The sequence below is a fragment of the Phragmites australis genome, chromosome 6, assembly GCF_958298935.1.
Source record: "Phragmites australis chromosome 6, lpPhrAust1.1, whole genome shotgun sequence".
In the NCBI taxonomy this organism is placed as follows: Eukaryota; Viridiplantae; Streptophyta; class Magnoliopsida; order Poales; family Poaceae; genus Phragmites; species Phragmites australis.
This window is the reverse complement of record NC_084926.1, coordinates 960,632-980,664: the sequence shown is the minus strand read 5'-3', so window position 1 is coordinate 980,664 and position 20,033 is coordinate 960,632. Positions and strand designations below refer to the sequence as shown.

Here is a 20,033-nt window from a genome sequence, read left to right as displayed (position 1 = left end):
TATAGTATTTTTGTTATAGTAGTCAATCCGAAATATTCATCACGGATCGGACGGCTAAGATTTCTTATTACTGTAGATCCTCTGCAGTGACTCCTTTACTACAGAGGATCCCAATCGGAGGAATATGGAGTCGTTGGCTAGGTCACTGCAGAGGATCCGAATAGAAGTAAACATAGAGTCGCTGGCTATTAGCTTATGCCCATTCAATGATTCAATGACTACTTAACCTCTCAATGGTACTATATAATGTCTGTGTACTCAACACTTTTCTTGCTCCAAAACCACACCCTCTAGCCCTCATGTCAAATAGATGGCAGTATTGTAAACAATTATAGAATGATTTAAGTGACAGAATTGTAAACAATTATAGAATGATTTAACCTGAGGGGCATAGTTGTCTCGCCAACCATTTTTGTCATATACCGGTATACCTCTTAAATAGTATTGAAATCACACGCCACTAAGCAGGGCCTAAACCAAAGTGCAATCCAAACACATACGATCACCATGTGGCCTTAAACATTGAGGTGACAGGGGTTGGGTCTCGTTGGGTTAGCATGCATCGGACCATTTTCGTGCCAGATTAGCCTACTTTTCATGCTAAACCGAACCACCCATTGCGTCTCGTATCAAGGCCCAACCCGTTCTAGCTCATGCCGTGCCATGCGGGACATGTCGTGCTTGAGCTAACCTAAAAAAACATAACACACAATATATAAATCAATAAAAAATTATATTTAAGGTTTACGAATCTAATATAACATGATAATAATTACATACATGCATTAGTTTACTAAAATCTTCATTATAAAAAAATAATAAACTTTTTAATAAATCTACTAAACGTAGGTGTAATATATACTTCGGGGCAGTAGAACTTGACCTGCCCTTGCCCCGCTTCTCTCCGACCAATATCCTACCCCGTCTTACTCTAATAACAATTAAAATAATAATAAATCTACTCTAACCTGGATGAGACAGATAGAGACTTCTTTTTTTGAAAGCATAGGGACTGTATTACTCAACTTGTGCAGGAATCTCACCTGCAACTATTACAGATACACACCCTGGTACCTCAAATTCCCAAGAACACAAAGGGTTTACATCATTACTTACTCCAAATTTAGCTAGCTGATGCGCAACGGCGTTACAAAGACGATTACAGTGCTGGATTTTGCACTTTTGGAAGCAGGTGTTCATCAGAAATTTTACCTCCTGGACGGTGACTGCCATAGCCGAAGCATCTGTACTTCTTCCTTGAAGTGTCTGAACAAGCACCAGGGCATTGGATTCTATAACTAGATTACCAATTCCCAGTTGATTAGCCAGACTAATAGCTTCTCGAACCGCATGTAGCTCCGCTGTGAATGCATCTCCAACATTCTGAACTTTCCCTGCTCTTGCTGCTATGATCTGACCAGAAGCTTCTCTTATGATAACACCCCAGCCACCAAAGTTATTTCCCACAGTGTAAGCTCCATCCACATTAGCTTTAAGTTGATCTTGCTGAGGTGGTTTCCACTTTGGGACAGGCTTAAGGATAACTGACTTCTCCGGCTTGAAAAGGTTCAAGTATTCATTCGTGTAGCTTTGAACTCTTAATACTATATTTTCAGTAGAGCAGGCTGGGTCACCCTCTCTGATCTTGTTTCGATTTTCCCACCACATCCACCACATCACCACGATGAGCATGTATTGTTTCACTGACAGGCACAAGATTTTGTGAATCACATCAGAGGCTGAGCTGTAAGCTTCTAAATCTCTTCTTACTGTCTCCAAGTTGAGCAATCTCCAGCATGAGACAGATAGAGACTTAGCTGGTCGGATATGGACCTATGAAGAGAAGAGAAGAGACCTTAAAAGAGAGAGAAGAGAAGACGGGCCTTCGAAAACCGAATAGTCAGGCCTTTGAACTGCAAATGGGCTTGCCCAACACATGAGCTTCCGTCCGTCCGTCCGTCCGACGCCCCCAAGGCCGGCCCCATTCCTACCTTCCTCTCTCTCACCCGTCATCGCCTCCTCCGACCTTCACCACCGACGGCGGCGATGCAGGCGGCGGTGTGGAGGCGTCACCTCCTCGACCACCACCTCTCCCCCACCACCTCGGCCGCCATCGCCGCCTTCAGATCCGCCTCCCAGCCCGCGCTCACTCCCCAAGGTAGCATCCGTTTCCCTCGGCGCGCGTGCCCGTCCTGCCAGATCTTAGCGGGCGTTTGGGTTTGGCTGCAGGGTTGTGTGGAGCGGATGGCGCGAGGTACATGTCGTCCGCGAGGGCGCCGGCTGTCAAGGGGTCGGGGTATCTCGTCCGCAAGGGCACCGGAGGGAGGTCTTCTGTGAGGTGAAAGTTCAACTCGTTTTCTTCTAATTGATTGTTCTGGGAGTTACATAGCACAAGTGTGTAGCGGTGTAGGTTTGGCGTTCCTAGTGACTTGGTCTATTTGTGTTGTATTGGGCTAATGCTGTGATCTATTCGAACTGCCATGCATAGATGGAGTGTCTAGACATGACCTTCCTGATGCCTAGATCTTCAGATAATTAATATAGTCACAGTTGGAAATGTTTGTATCAAATTGAGTTAGTTGATTAATTTGTACGGTACCTGCTGTTTGTAATGTGCTTATCATTTTCATGGCCTGACCTGAAACAGTGTGAGGACTTCAGAATTCTGAACCTGGAAATTTCTAAAGTACGGTTTCACTCATTGAGGCGCTGGGCAAAACCTGCATTGATTATATATTAAAACCTTAAATTATATATCAAGAGTGTTGCTTGCAGATTTTGTGCACTTTTATAGTTGACGTTTTCTTCACAATTGTCAGCTAGTGAATGTTTATGGCTTTAGCTTGTTGGACTATGTCATGTGGTGAAGTTGCCGTCTCTTTTAGCATTTTGACTTTTTAGCGAGCTCTACATCTCACAGGCAGGTAGATACTTGTGTTAATCTGTGAGCACAACTTAGTTTCTTGGCCTGTTAAGCAGTTTAAAGCATGTGTGAGCCTAGTCATCTCGATGCATTAAGCCATGTAGTTTTTGAAGTTGTGAAAAAATTATGTGGATCTTAACTTGCTTGGTCTGGTGTTGCACAGAATCTGAACCTTTTCGACATAGTATGCGCTGCTTTTCATATTCTATCCATACTACAGTATCAATGTACCATGCATCTTCTATTGCACAGAAATGTGGTCAAAAGTTGGAATTTGCATTTCCTGTTAGAATAAATATGTGCACTGCACTTATATTTCTTGGTCCAGCATGATTGTCCCATTATTGGATCTGTCATATCTAAAGTCAGACACTAGAGCTTTTCTTGAAGTTGCCTTAATCATGTACATAGTCTTGGTTCATAACGAGCATACATTTTGGCCTTTGCAGTGGAATTGTAGCTACGGTGTTTGGAGCTACTGGGTTTCTTGGACGCTATCTTGTGCAACAACTTGGTAAGATGATAAGCTTATGACATCATATTGAATTGAGTTATCACTAAGAAATAGAAGGGTTACTCAAACTTTTTTTTTATTCAGCAAAGATGGGATCTCAAGTGCTTGTCCCGTTCAGAGGTTCTGAGGATTGCCACCGCCACCTGAAGTTGATGGGTGACTTGGGCCAGGTAAAACAGTCAGCGAGTATCATTGATTAACTCATTTTCCTATTTCTCTTTTAAGTATTTACCATCGTTTTGCCTTTTGGCAGATTGTGCCAATGAAATACCATCCAAGAGATGTGGATTCAGTCAAGGCTGTCATGGCCAGGTCAAATGTGGTCATTAACCTCATAGGTCTGTTTTACTTGTGACACATATTGTATTCAGCTATTCATAATCAGATCTTGTTCTGACTATGTTAACTCTATTTTCGTCAGGACGGGAGTATGAAACAAGGAACTACGGCTTCGAAGAAGTAAACCATCATATGGCTGAACAACTTGCAATGGTATGCTCTGGATACATGCCCATTTTTCTTCCTGTAGCAGGTCTGCTATCCATATAGGTTGGCTATTTCTCTCAAAAGAAAAACTATGTAATCTATTTCTGCAAGGACTGTTGAATATTAGGATTAGATGGTGCCTAGGCGTAGTGACCAACTTGAGTTCTGGGCCTCCTTGTTCTGGCTCACCAATGTTCAACCCGAGATCACATCAGCATGAGCAGGTTTGTGCACATGACTGTTAAAATTAGGTTGGCACTTGGCAAGATCACGCAACTTGTGGTTCTTGATTTTCAAACTGTACCGGCCTACCTGCTCAGTTGACTTAGGCAAGGTTGAACCCAGATCCAGAATGATCTAAGCAAAGATATTTTAGCTTTCTATTCTGGCATTGTGTAATTGGTTTGTCTAACTGTCCTTTTGGTAAATGTCCATTCCTATATTTCCTTGCTTCCCTTCCTTGTTGTAAAGGTTTATAGTTCTTAGCTCCTTGGTTTGGGGTATAGAGGGTCTTTATTTACTTTTTGCATAATGTCCTTTTGAAAGTAAAGAATGTATATCTGCTCCCAGTGACCTCTGACTTTGTCGGTCTGTTAGTTTATGACCATATTAGCAGCCTCCTGCGTGGCATCTAACCACTGTTTGTGCACTAGTGTTGCCTGAGGAATATCCTGATTCCATAATATCATAAGCCGCTAGCAATTTATGCTGCACAAATAACTGAAAATTTTCCTATCGTTTGTGGTATTTTTTTTGTTTGCAACATGAGAATAGAACTCACAGTAGACTTCCAGTGGGGCCTGGCTAGTAACTAGATGCTCTGGATTCTATACAGATTGCTAAGGAGCATGGGGGTATCATGAGATTTATCCAGGTTTCTTGCCTAGGGGCATCACCCTCTTCTGGATCTAGAATGTTGAGGGCAAAAGCTGCAGGAGAGGAATCAGTCTTGAAAGAATTTCCTGAGGTAATCTTTTCTCAACTTCAGTAGCTACAACAGGCGATGGTAAGTTGATAACTATTGTTTCAGTACCACCCAAAGGACACTGTCAGCAGCAAATAATATTCCTTTTCTATAAGCAATGAGTTTAACCTAAATTTTGTTCGTATCCATCGACAGGCTACAATCGTGAGGCCTGCAACCATGATTGGCACAGAAGACCGGATTTTGAACAACTGGGCACATTTCGCAAAGAATTGGGGCTTCCTCCCACTTGTTGGCGGTGGATCTACAAAGTAATTGAATTTGCCAGTTGACTGTTCTTGTAATGCCTTGACCTGAACATGAGTTTAGAACATGAAATGATCTACTCTCATACATGTTAGAAGTTCTTTACCAGCATGTGATTTACATGGATGCAATTTTTTTCAGGATTCAGCCTGTTTATGTTATAGATGTTGCTGGTGCTATTGTCAACTCCCTGAAGGATGATGGCACAAGCATGGGGAAGACATATGAACTAGGCGGACCGGAAATTTACACAGTCCATGAGCTGGTAATTAGCATACACACTTGCAACCTTCCTTTTGCAACAATGAATGAATCCTAGGTTGCATATGAGAACAAGATGAAATTGTGATTGGATACTACAGGCTGAGCTGATGTACGAGACAATCCGTGAATGGCCTAGATATGTTAATGTTCCTCTTCCTGTTGCAAGGGTATGAATTTAAATAGTACTACATGTTGGTCAAACAACCGAGCAAGTTTGACTCACTTGTTGACTAATATGGATCTGAAATGCAGGCCATTGCTTCACCGAGGGAAATGTTGCTAAACAAAGTGCCTTTTCCTTTGCCAACCCCATCCATTTTCAACTTAGATCAGATCTATGCATTCTCTACGGACAACATCGTGTCTGAAAATGGTAAGGATCTCATCACAAAACAAGTAGTATCCCATCTTGCTTCACTCACTGCATCTTGCTCAAATTGTTGTAATTCGTGTTGCAGCTCTGTCTTTCAAGGACCTCGGAATCATTCCTCACAAGCTGAAGGGGTACCCGGTGGAGTTCCTCGTGAGCTACAGGAAGGGTGGACCATCTTTTGGCTCTACTGTGAGCGAGAAGATGACAAGCTCGGAGATGTAGCCTCCTACCATTCATGAATACACTGTAGATTTAATCCTTCAGTTGCAGATACATTGTTGTGTTTATTGTCTGGCCATCTGTCGCCGCAGCTGCTCCTGCCAGCTACTCACAGTGGGTAGGACCGAATTCCATGCATGGCTCCTGCTCTTGTTTACATCAATAAGTAAGAACGCTCATATTTTTGTGTAATTTTGAGTTGAGATGCAAGTGAAGCGAATCATTTCAACCGTGACGAAACAATTGCGTGTGATTTCAGAGCATAATCATCCTTGATTCTATGAACATGTGTCGAGTCTTTCCGAATGTTTGGTTTCGATGCGCTGCACATCTGATAGTTCGTGGCTGTTCCTGCGCGTAGAATGTTGAGTAAGAGCTTTTATATAGCCTGCGTGATGTAGTAAGCCGACGTATCAGGTGAGACGACCCCGCCGCTGCTCTGCATGCGTTTCCGTCAAGTTCAGCCATGCGTCCGCATTGTTGGCGATCACCGCCAGCAACTCGCCGCCGGCGCGGCCTAGGCAGACTAGTTCCTCGATGTTCAAATCCTTTCGCTGTGAATCTCCAGATGCTGCGCTGACAAATCAGCAATAGTGCAAAATCTGTTCTGGGTTGTCTCCCATCAAGCTTGCTCTCTGGGTTCTGATTCTGGACAAGATCTTTTAAACAAAGAGGAACAGAGATCATGCATATCTGTATCGTGTAGACTATTGTATCCTTGTTTTCTTTTTCTTCAGCTCTCCATGGACTGAAAACCAACAAGTAGAATTGGTGTCTCCATTTGTCTGAAATGGAAACTGGGGAGTGGCTTGGGTGTCCTGTCCTTGCTGGCCTTCTTCATCTTGGATGATCGTGATTGCCTGTGCAAGGAGCAAACACGTTACTGCAAATTGTCCTGATAATTGGTATGGACATGGCAACATGCGTTTGCGTCGTTGAGTTCCAAATGGAGTGTATAGGATGGTGGCCTAAGGCGCTATCATGAGAAATGGATGTGCCACCAGTAGACGAGCAAACCAATTGGTAACATGGACCAGCACCCATCGATTGCAACGGCATCAGCAGAAAATCGGCATAGACAACATACATAACAGTATTTATTGAAATAGATAATATGTTATCGTATTTATAATTTTATATACGTATTCAGTACTTATTTATCAAAAACCGATTTTCAATACACCGTATCTCGAAAACTAAGCTGGCCCCACCATTTTCGTCACACAAGATACCGAATATGGCACCATGGACTATATTCGGCACCTCATATGCTGAAAATGTATCGAATATGATCCATAATGCCATATTCGGTACCTCGTGTGCCAAATATGGTCAGGACCGACTGTCATCGTGTCGCCCCGTTGTCACGTCATGTCGCGTCGGTGGGTCATTTTGATGCTATTGGTGTTTTCAGTGTGATCGGTTTGGATGGTGCTAGATTTTATGCTAATCGTGTCGCGCGCTACCCGCTATAAAGTGAGGAATGAGAAGGAGTGGCAGAGGCAAGGAGCAGCAAAGGAGAGCAGCGGAGCTTAGGCGAGGAGCAGTAGCGCAGCGCGAGGTAGGGAGCAACAGCGCGAGAAAAGGAGGAGCATCAGTGCGAGATCAGTTGCAGTAAGTACTTAGATTGTGTAGGTGATTAGTACTTAGATTAGTAATGATAATTAGAGTAAGTAGATTATTTAATCCGTTTAATTATATTTGATAAATTATATCAAGTTGATAAATTACATAGATTATGTATATAATTAATACTTAGAATAATTAGTTAGAATACTTAGATTATGTATGGAATTAATACTTAGGGTAAGTATAGTAATCAAAGTAAGTAATTGTGTATTGTACATATATGTAAGTAGTTATTTTATTACATGTACATTTGTTTAGCAGATACGTTGTGACTATCCATATTTATTATAGCGAACATCCTGCTATTTTGTACGGGAGACTCGTATCATTTCAGAACTACCAGCGTGTAAAGAGTATAGTTGAGCTATCTATTGATTTAGATGGCTTGTAATCATATGTTATGAGCCTTTTGCGAACCAACAGTTCTATAATGTTATCCTAGATGGTATGTGGTCATGATGTGTTTCAAATAGCTCAGTTGTTGTCCATACGTTGTTCGAGATGAGAAGAAACAACACACAGGCTTTGTACACGCGCAAGGTATTAGAGGAGAACTTTAAAATAGAGGTATACATAAATATAGTGTCACGACTAGTGTAAGTTGATGCAGTGACTAGCGTGGAATGATCAGGCTAGCATGTGATGCATGAAGAAGAGGGATGACATGTCGGGGAGGGCAGTTCTAGTACAGAGGGTGCTAGAGTTGACCCTTTTGAAGTAAATGCATGATACATGGATGATGAAGCCAATGGTAGTAAGGATGAAGAAGCTGCTAACAACAATGATCCGATACCAACGATCTAGTACTTTCGTGGTGCTAGGCTACTGGATTGTGTCATCATTGAGTATAACACCATATCTAACTGGGGATACTAGAATAACAACATCTAGGTCGGACAACGGTTTCGTTACTCCATTCCGCATTAGATCATTCCACCCCACCGGCCATCGCATTCATATCCATTTATCTCTCCGGCGAACATATTCAGGATCATCCCTCGGTCGAATCTCTAAAAAGAGGTCCCTCAGGATCCCTGCGACAGGAGTTAACCCTCCAACAGTGACCACAGCCAATCCCGGCCATATTCGGCACACAAGATCTCGCTTGAGATCTGCTGCTCGCCTCTGTTGCTCCTTGCCTCTATTGCTGCTCCTCACTCCTCACTTTATAGCGGATAGCATGCGATGCAATTAGCACAAAATTTAGCACCATCCAAACCGGCCGCGCCGAAAACACAAATAGCATCAAAGTGACCCACCAATGTGACGTGATGCGACAACGAGACGACATGATGGCAGCTGGTCTCGACCATATTCGACACACGAGGTGCTAAATATAGTACTATAAAACATATTTGGCACATTATGTGCCGAATAACAAGTGTATTCGGTACATGAGGGTGTCAAATATGGTCCATGATGCTATATTCGGCTCTTTATGTGCCGAAAATGGTTGGATCGGTGTATTTTTTGAGACACGATATACCGAAAATTGGTTTTTGGTAAATAAGATATCAAATACGTATACTAAAATTATAAATACGATAATATATTATTTATTTCGGTAAATCATGTATGTTATCTACTTTTATATTTTTGCCCGGAAAATCGCGCAGCTATTACGTCGCTGCAATTTTCTTTGGATTTCCAGAGCCATCAGTCACGCTGCTACTGAGTTCGGTGATGGCGACGCTCGCCGTTTAGCCGCTGGTTAAGCCGCTGAGCTTCGTGGGGTTTCTGTCGTTGATTTTGTTTTGATGCGTCAACAAACTCAGGTACTACCTCACATCCAGAGGCAATGTTATCCATGCACGTTTCAGCAATCCCATCCTATATTCAATGTTCCTATGTCGCGCTGGAAGGAAATTCGTTTGTGTACTTATGTAATGTTCAATTTTTGGATCATCCTGCAGACGGAGCTCGGTTGATCGCAGGTGTTTTTACGAAACTCACGTGCAGGACAGCAGGAGTATGAAGCATACACTCTCACACAAAACAGTACAGAGCATACTAGACGCATTACTAAGACATGGTTGCACAGGTGCACCTGTTCTTGTATAATCGTCTCGCAATCATACTCATGGCCATCCACAGTGTGTTGTACCCTACGACCAAAGCACTAACTTATAACAACTTGGTTAGATTGTTTAGAAGTAGTTCTCAGAATGCTGAGCATGATCCTAAGATTTCATTCAACGTTCCTCCTGTTTTATTTATGTCCAGGGTGTCATTCTTGATTACAATTGGCAGGACACCAATCTAGCAACCCAGGTGGTACAAGTAGCTGACTGCATCTGTTCATTCATTAGCATTTTAAAGGTCATCGTCGTCAGGGCAAATAAGTCAATCTTCTATATTTCAGTCCATCATTTTTCTTCTATTTCATCCGCAACCTGACATGGAAATGATGACTCAGCATTGTACTCATAATACGATGCACTTATACCACCAGGCTACTGTAATCGCCATCATTAACCGGCAAAAGCATGCAGAGCAAGGCAAGCCAATCATGCCGAGTGACATGATTTTTAACGTTCCTTAAGACAAAAGGCAGCCGCATGCTCTGATGATGCCCTAATTTTTGGTTTGTTGCGTTGCGTCCATGTGACAATTGTAAAAAAAATTCCCTTTCCTTGGCAGATCCTGCGGAGAAGAGACAAGTCATTGATGGGGGATTTGACTCTTCCGTTCTCCCAACGCGTTTACTTGCTCCTCATCCTCCTCTCCGTCCGTTTCTTTTCGTTTCGTTTTCTTCTGCATGAGAGTGTACATTTGATTCTGATGCTCTTGTACCTTGCCGCTTTGTTAATTCATTCGCACAAGTGACTTTTTCACAGTGATATGCTTCTTTGTGGAGCAAGTATATACGGATTAGTTAAGTAACAGCTCCTATATACAATTAGCAGTGCACTTACTTTTGAGCTCACTTTCCATCACTTCAATTTACTTGCACTTGTGGCTTCAGCTTTCTCATTCAGAAAGTAGCTTTAATGCTATACTCTCAGCTTCAGATGCAAAACTTCTCTGTTTGCTTTCCTTCAAAAAGCACACAACGAATACATTTCAATCCAGTGATACTACAAATCCAGTTTCAGGGGTTGCATACCTTCGATTTTTTTTAAAAAAATATATGCTTCTAAAGGAAGAACATGTGAGTTACATACACTGTTATGCAGATCATACAAGGCGGTTAGTCACATTAACTATGAGTTGCTTCACACAGCATCAGTTAATATTGACTTTAACAATTTGTGTTTAATTTAAATAAGATGTCAAAAATTGCTCAAAATAATAAACATGATGCTAATGGTACCAATTAATACTTAATTGTTGGACTATATTTTTGTCATGACTTAATACAAAGTCTATTACTAGTGGCGCTGCACGTATAAAACATCAACTGGAGGTAGTCTGGCCGGAATCGATCGCTCGGCTGAATGACGATGGAGTATCACGCCAGACCACTAGCCTCTTACAAATACTCTCAAAATAAGATAAGTAACACATGTACGTGAGCATCTAGAAGAATATATATACAAGGAAACTAGTTTGGCAGGTCTAACCCAATAATATTTCGGCCTTATCAAGCTTGCGGCCCATGTTAATTAAATACAAATATGTATACACTATGTATACGATGACCTTGCATGTTGCCGGCATACGTGTGTGCCAGAAGCTTCCAGGAAAAACTCTACGCTTGCCTCGCGCATCTGCATAACAGTTTGTCAAATGACGTTCCTTATTTTGAGCAAGTTAAATGAGCCACATGCATACAGTCTGATAATTGTTCACGTCAAATAAAAAAGGCTAGACACATTCATGCATGCATGCAGTGGTTAGCAGCTCAACGTCATGGAGCCATGCACGCGTAGTAGAGCCTTCCAACAGGTCCAATAGCCTTTCAGCCTTCTCAAACTTGCGGCACATGCTAAATACGAATACGTATATATGCGCGCGCAGTAGAAGCTTCCAACAACCTGCTTCAGATTCTACACGCCAAGGAGGGCTCATGTTCTCGTATTGGAGATAAGACCATCTCCAACCATATTCTCTTCATTTCGTTCCCTTTCCGATTCCCTTTCCCGTTCTCGTTCCCTTTATTTCCTCTCATCTCCAACAGCTTCCCCTCGAGGGAATCGCGAAGGGAAAGGAGAGAGAATCCCGTCCTGAAGGGAATGACCCTGGGAATCCCGTCGTGACAGGAACTGTGAAGGGAAATCGTTGGAGCGCTGAAGGGAATGAAAATCCCGTCGTGAAGGGATTTTGGTCCCTAAAGAAAAACCGTTGGAGATGGTCTAAGGCTGGTGCTAGCTTGTATGTATGAGTTTAAACCCAAAGCTAGATAAGGCTGCTCGGCGAGGAATGACTCCCAGATATCTCGCAAGGAACGGCCGTCGCTGTTTCGTCCTTAGCCCAACGGAAACGGCGACCGAGTATATCGCACGGTGAAGCGCTCGCCAACAGATACGTGATGACGCTCGCGGCTCGCCTCAACTTGGCTAAGGGATCCCTGCTTGCCCTAGAGGCTGGCTATAAAAGGGCCCCTGTTCCCTTACGTGGGGGGAGGCTTTTGTTTTTAAAAAAGGAGGCGGAAGCTCTGCTTTTCCATCTAGAATTCACACGCACCCGCTCGCAGATACACATATCGAATCACCACTCGCCATTCACACACAGCCACACCAATCACTACTCCATCCACGAACATCACCAATACTTGGAGATCATCCTAGCCACTGCAAACAAGCTGGGCTGGATCGCTGCCCCGGGGGACGTCTACATCGCCCAGCGCTCCATCTTCATCATGCCAAGGACTTCGTTCCATGGTGAGTAATTTGCACGGTGCCAAGGCCTGCAATCTTTCTTTCATAGGGACATGCCGTATCGGCGGCGGCGGCATGTTGGTGGGGATCGGTATATGATCTGTGAGTCTGTGGTAGAGACAGATGGTTTGAAAGGTGGTACGAGGGTGGGGATCGGCTTATGATCCTTGGGTTGGCGGTACTGATGGCTGGAAGGCGGCATGTTGGTGGGGATCGGTATATGATCCGTGGGTCTGTGGTAGAGACAGATGGTTTGAAAGGTGGCATGATGGTAGGGATCAGCTTATGATCCTTGGGTTGGCGGTACTGATGGCTGGAAGGCGGCATGTTGGTGGGGATCGGTATATGATCCGTGGGTCTGTGGTAGAGACAGATGGTTTGAAAGGTGGCACGATGGTAGGGATTGGCTTATGATCCATGGGTTGACGGTATAGATGGTATGGAAAGCGGCATGTTTGGTGGGGATCAGTGTACGATTCACAGGTCTGTGGTTGATATAGATGATGTGGAAATCGGTGTGATAACATATGATCCGTGGACTTGTGGTATGAGTGGTCTACAAGACCCATGCCGTAACGGCGGCAGGAATTAACGCTTCTTATAGTTGGGTGGTAGAAAGAAAAGAAAGAGAGAGAGTTCTTGTCTTCTTGTTAGCAGAAATGTCCTTGGTATCTGCCATGCGACTGCTGCGGTGCAATTCGTAAAAGTGCAGAAAGACAAAAATGGGATGACCGGTTAATTATTGAGCATTATCGGTTAAAGAGGGTTGATCACTGGCACTAGATGAAATATCATAAGAGTGATGCAAGCTTGAGAATAATTAATAATCATTGGAATAGGTTTATATTGATTTGGAGTCACAAGTACTGTATATCACGTGACCATGTGGATTCACGTAGAATGTTATGTATGCCTTCAAAAGAAGGCGAAGCAAGGTATGCTTAATTAAAAAGTTTTAGTTCGCGCCGTCAGCGCCGAGAAGAGCCTCATAGTTTGGTCAATCAAGCCCGATTTAGGCATTACCTTCACAATAACTCAAGCAATAAGCTACAAATTATCATGTATCAAAGTCTAGCGAAAGCAGGGTTCAAAGTCGGCCATGGCGATGCTGGAGTTATAGCTAAAAGTCTTATGTTTAATTCCTTATTTTCTGCGACCGACAAGGCCAGAGAACTTTATTATGTCCTGACCGACGATGCTGGACACATCATGTTCGTGACCGATGAGGCCAAACATAATTCAAAGCTTTTAGCTTGAACTCCGTGCATCATGGAATATGACTTTAAGTTGCTCGCCAGAGTGATGAGCCTCGTATTTCTTTTTATCGTGTAGCACATCATACATATATAGAGTACATGACAGGAGGCTTGACAATGGCAACCGTTTGACGCAGCTTAATCAGAGGTGATCCGTAAGCTCAAACCTACGGACGTAATTAACTAGAGTTCTTACGAGACTCTAGGATTTAGGAATTATGCAATCGTCTGTATATTAAGGCGCCATACAGGGATATATGCAAGAAGAGAAGACTTGTAAATTCCCATGAATGAATAAAGAATACAAGTTTCCTTTTTAGTTTGTGTTCTTGTGTGTTTCATTTATTTACTCGTATACAATTGTATACTGGCACGCCCGCACTCAATTCTGTCATACGCAGAGAAATTTGAGTATTTCTATTGCGGAAAACATTAATGACGTGCTTAAGCATTTTGGACTGTCACAAAACTCAAGTGATAAGAGCCTCACCATTCATTTATCCAAGAAAAACTCTTCCTCAAGATCATCATCATGCAAGTTATCACACAAGTATCTTATGGTTAAAGGTATAGAAAGTAATATAAGTGATAATGAATCTGATGAGGATTCTCCCTCTCATAAAGAATTTCTTAATTTAATCAATAAGCAATAAAGGGCGTTAATGAAATAACCTAAAGATCTCTTAAGAACACGTGTCAAGCTCATGTTGGCAAGGGTGATACGGTTCTTTCTTGGAAGGACAATTGGCGTTTTGGTTCTCTTAAATGGGGTAATTTGCTGGGTACCATCGCAAAAATTATAAAAGTTGAAAAATACCATTGGTGTGAGAGCACTTTTGTGATGGTATCCATCTAATTTTGCCCTCTTAAATTGGCCTATCCACATTTGTTCTCTTTTTCTAGGGAACCCAATATTTCTGTTCAGAGATTCATATCTCTTTTGCCTTACTTTGAAGTCATTTTTCTGTTACCCTTGTCGCCAATTGCCTCACAACAGCTAGCAGACCTTGTCGCAAAGCTTGATGATTTCAATTTTGACCATGGGACTAAAGACCAATGGTCCTATATATGGGGGGCCAATGTTTTTTCCTCAAAAAGAGTCTATAATCTCTTGATTGGTCGAACAGTAGTGGCTCCACCTTTTCTCTGGCTATGGAAGTCAAGTTGTCAAAAGAAGTATATAATTTTTTTTTTGGTTATTGCTTAATGATAGACTTAATACCAGGAATTTGCTCAGAAGAGAGAATTTTGACATCCCAACGGTACAATGTGTTCTTTGCAATTTGAATAATGAGGAGGATGTTAAGCACTTATTCTTTGGATGTCCTTTCTCTCAGTTATGCTGGTTGTCCTTGTGCTTTATTTGGGATCTTTCACTTCCTTCGGTTGATATGATCCAGGAGTAGAAACATCTTTTCCCTATAACCTATTACATAGTGGTGATTATTGATGCTTGTTGGACAATCTGGATGTATAGGAACAATATTATTTTCAATGCAGGAAACATCTTATTCCCTCATTGGAAAACGGAGTTCCGAGATTTGTTCTCCCTTAACATGTATAGAGCTAGTGTTTCTTTGAAAGAAGATATGAGGATCTGGCTTGCTAGCTTGTAATTTTCGTTCTCTTCTATTTCTTTCTTTCTTCTCTCTCTTTGTACACAGTTTTTTTTAACTCTTTTTAATCAAAATCACAGTAGGGGATTCCCCTCCTGTTTCGGTTCAAATGAAATAATCTAAATAACTTAAGAAATTTAATGTTCTCAATGGCATTCATATTACGTTTGTTTTCAATTATAAATAATTGATAAACAAAGAGTATGAAGAGCTTAAGACAAAATTTAAGTGTATTGAATATCAGTCTAATATCTCTTTGAAGCAATCTACCTCTCTCTTTAATTTTAATTCTAAGGTAGATGTTTCTACTTCTTGTGATGATTTAATTGTTATATCTAGCTCACATCTTTGCAATGAGATATGTGTTGATAATATTTTTTACTTTTTATAGAATAATCTAATGAACTTATTGCACAAGAGAATAATGAGTTCAAGTAAGAAGTGAAGAAGTGAAAAAGTTAAAGTAAGACTTGGCAAGATTAAAGGCCAAATGACATATCTAATCTACTCAAGATAACCATAATAACATGATGAACAAGCTTACGGAGGGATCCACTGTGACATGCTTCAAGTGACATCAAGAAGGTCACAAATCTTTATAATGCAAGCAAGTCAAGAAGAAAACAAAAGATAAAAAGAAGATGAAAAACCTATTTAACAAGACATCCAACCTCTACATCAAGCCCAACTATAAAATCAAGATCAAAAGCAACCACTATAAGCTAAAGAAGGAAAATAACAATTTGGTTGCATATATGGTTGTGAGAAAGGACCAGAGTTGGAATTAACTCATTTAGGTGCCGAAGTAAGTCATCATCAACATGAAGGGGCTTCAATTGGCTTGGGTTCCAAATAAGACTTGAAGACCGAGGTGGCTATGGAGATTTGGAGACTTGACTCATAAGATGTAGTGAAAGCTCAAGTAAAGAAGCCAAGTGTACATGATTGAACGCGTTGATGAAGATCATGACCATTATATATTTAAATCCTCATCCAAAGGTAAAAGAGGTAATAGTAATCAGATTGTTTTTTTCATACATTTTATTTTGCATCTAGCACCTTGCCTTGTGTAGGATTGCATGTGCATATTTCAATTTATTGCAATATATAGTGTATATTTTTATATGATAGGTTGCTTGAGTTTCTCTATATCCTATGCAACCTACAAGGTTTATTAGTTGTAGGTCATTTATATGGTATATTTCTTTAATTGATATATTTTATGTGTTATGAGGTCAATCTATAAGATAAATTCTCATTGTTATCAATAACAAGTGCATATATCTCACATGTATTCAATACTTGTATACACATATTTATGGGGAGTATATCCTATAGGTTATAATTTTTAAACTAACATGTATTTTAAGTAATATCTTTTGTAGTCTCATGAAGTAATCGATAATTTTCCAGAGATATACAATGCGTCAAGGCTTCAATTGGTATCTTTGTCAAAAATTTTGTTCATTTAAGATGCTCCATGCATGATATGACTTAAATTTTCTATCTTGACATGTTATCTAGTTGCGCATATGTTTCTTTCTCATCATATGTATGCACTGATATAGGGGAGTTTATGCTATATTATGTGAGTTTTATGAATTATAATCTATGTGCTTTCATGTCAATTAGCATCCAATATCTTTTAAATTGAATCCATGCAAGTGGTATCACTTTATTGGATTATAGTTTATGAAGCTCTCTTTCATGTGCTCTATTATTTTATCTTGAGTTTAATATGCGTTTATAGTCTTTTTGGGAGATTATTGACAAATGGGAAAAATTATGATGACCAAAGCAAGTGCAAGATACATAAATATTGACAAAGGGGGAGAATCTTTTACATAGGTCGATCAAGTGAGATAATGACATTAGAGAAAAAGGAAGCCACAACAAAGGAGGATTAAGTGATAAGAACATGCATCCAAACGATGCGGTAAGATTTTGTGCTTTTTACAATTTGTATCATTTATTACTTATCTCTTGTTTTGGTTGTGTTGTCATCAATCACCAAAAAGGAGATATTATAAGAAACATACCTTTAGAGAGATTGTAGCATTTACTTTAAGGTATATTTGTGATTTTAGTGATTAATGATAACATAGTCAATAAGAACAACATGTTTATCAAGTATATACTTTAGTAGGTCTTGTGAATGCAATACATGAAAAAGTCGCTGAAGATAGGATAAAACTTGATTGAATTGAAGAAGTCTCATAGAAGTTGACTATACCGGAAGGTTCAATGCAGAGGCATTTGTACACGCTGAAATATTTCAGCCAATGGAAACAATACACGCCGGATGGTCTGGCATATGAAAGTGATGAACGCCGTAGTGTTCTGATAGAAGAAGGAGAAGAAGGTGTACACGCCAGATAGTCCGGTGATTTGAGTTGTACATGCCGGATGATGCACCGGAGGATTTCTTGCAGAGAAGGTTGCAAAGTCTAGAAGATTAAAGTTCTACTTGCAGGATAGTCCGGCGAATGAAGAGAGTGCACACTAGAGTGTCTTTGTTCAAAAGAGAAGATCAAACAACATACCGGATAGTCCGACGCTATGGATTGAATGCACCGGACAATACACCCGAGTATTTTGTGCAGAGAAGATGTCAGAAGCTCGGATTAGCTCAAGTATACACGTCGGATGGCTCAATGATGGAGATGAAGATCAAACCGGATAGTCCGGTGTTCACAGAAGCTTTGAGTGGAGTTTCAATGGCTAGTTTTGGAAGATGTACATGCTAGATGGTCCAATGAGTTCTATGTTGTCTACACCGTATCATCCGACGTATACAATAAATTTGAGCTGTTGGGGCTACGACTAGTTGACGGATTTGAGGCTATAAATACTCCTCCACTCGATCATTTGAAGCTGCTGGAGTTTAGAGAACCTCATATGCACCTGAGAAGACATCCAAGCTATCAAAGTGCTTAAAGTGATCAGCTAATACAATTAAGCATAAGATTAGAGTGTTATTAGTGCTAATAGGCCTAGAGATTGTTTGTTGCTAGGTGTTGCTACCTAGAGAGTAGATTAATAAGTGATCCAAACTTATATCAAGAGATATGTCGACGTACTGGAGTCTTGGTGACTTGCTGTCACTTTGAGCTTTGGTGGCTCAAGCTTGTTAACCCTCTGATCTCGTGTGGAGTGATAATAGGAAGCATGTACGGGGACGCAGAGGCCCTTGCTTTGGTGGCTAAAGCTCTAAAGCGAAGACGACGTACAAGTGATCGAAAAAGAGCTTAATGACGAGAACTTACCTTAGTGGCTCATTGTGCTTGAGTTCTTACCTTGGTGGCTTGGTACCTCAAGAGTTGTGACCGGAAAAATCTTAGCGACCTATAGCATATTCTTTATAGAGCTCCAACATAAATTAGTGGTGGCTTGTGTGCCATCGGTACCATGGAATAAGATCCTGAGTTTGCTTTCTCTACTTTATTTACGTTTCTACACCTACATATTTGCAATTTACTTTTCTAAGTAGGTTACAAATTTTTTAAATAGTAGGTAGATATACTAGATAAATTTAGAGCATATTTAGATAGGAATTGATATAGTTTTACCTTACAAAGTTTTTAAAATTATTTAAGTATTTAAAATATTCTAATTCATGTTGGAGCATATAGTAGTATAATTTATCTATGCTCTACAGAACAAGAGGAGTGATGAATGACCGTAGTGCTTGCCATAACGAATTCGATTGATCCTAACAGTCTGGTCATTGGACCCATAAAGCTCTGTTCTGGTGATTAAATAAAACGGGCGTAGAGTTCAACTGATTCCTACCAGACCAACGTGATGGTAGGTATGACAGCACTCTTGAGCTATCCAACGAGAAATATAGTAAAAAGGAAGATTTCATCTTGTTGAATGTGGCCTCCGCGAATGCCGGGCTACCCACATTGTTAGGCGTGAAATCATATAATCGAAATCTATAATTGTAAGGTGAACCAAGTGGCTGCGTCATGATCTTTGCTTTTTGGTTCATCCTTCATAGTGAGTATTTTTTTTCGTTTTTGTTTATTTTATCTCGATCAAGGGATTGTTACATGGATTTGGTAATTTATATATTCATAATTTTTTCTCACCAACGGGATATTATACACATGTCTTTTTCATAAATAAGAGCTTTTTTTAAAAAAAAGAGGTGAATCCAAGTGCACCAACATCTCCTAATGCACACATCTCAAATAAACTTGTACTCCAAATCTTAGCACTCCAAGCATATCAGGCATGGAATCATAACATTTAAGTAACATATGTCTACAACAATAATTCTATACGGAGTACGATAAAGAATTACACATAAATATTTGTTGATCAAGCAAGGCTATGATCAGCAATGAAAGGCCAAATGTCAAATTCAGTATGATGGGTGGATGAAGCGGCGGTTTTCCTTTCTCTTTCGTTATTCCTTAGAAGCACACACAACACAACCGCTGCATTGTTCCATTTCCTTCCCCATGGGGGGTGGGGACAACCAAGATCACGAGGACACAGGAGAGTTGCTGCTTCTGCCATGCCACCTTTGTGAACAGAGCGCGATGCCTAGTTGCGTCATTACACATCATCGTGATACACTCATCTTCTGTTGGCCTGATTTGTCGATAATCTTATGTCACCTCTTTCTCCTACTTTTCTCTCACTTAATAAAAACCTCTAAAATTCGAATAATTTACTTATTTTTACCATCCAT

General features: G+C 40.8%; 1 protein-coding gene across 1 annotated transcript; it reads left to right on the top strand.

Moving 5' to 3' along the window:
* Positions 1-1,915: 1,915 nt before the first annotated feature.
* Positions 1,916-6,297, top strand: LOC133920926 (NADH dehydrogenase [ubiquinone] 1 alpha subcomplex subunit 9, mitochondrial-like). The gene is made up of 12 exons (XM_062365571.1): positions 1,916-2,158; positions 2,230-2,338; positions 3,373-3,437; positions 3,522-3,607; positions 3,691-3,775; positions 3,859-3,929; positions 4,759-4,890; positions 5,044-5,159; positions 5,296-5,419; positions 5,517-5,585; positions 5,671-5,791; positions 5,877-6,297. Exons 1-12 carry the CDS (start codon positions 2,047-2,049, stop codon positions 6,011-6,013), a joined length of 1,227 nt encoding a protein of 408 aa, XP_062221555.1. The 5' UTR covers positions 1,916-2,046; the 3' UTR covers positions 6,014-6,297.
* The last annotated feature ends 13,736 nt before the right edge of the window (positions 6,298-20,033 follow it).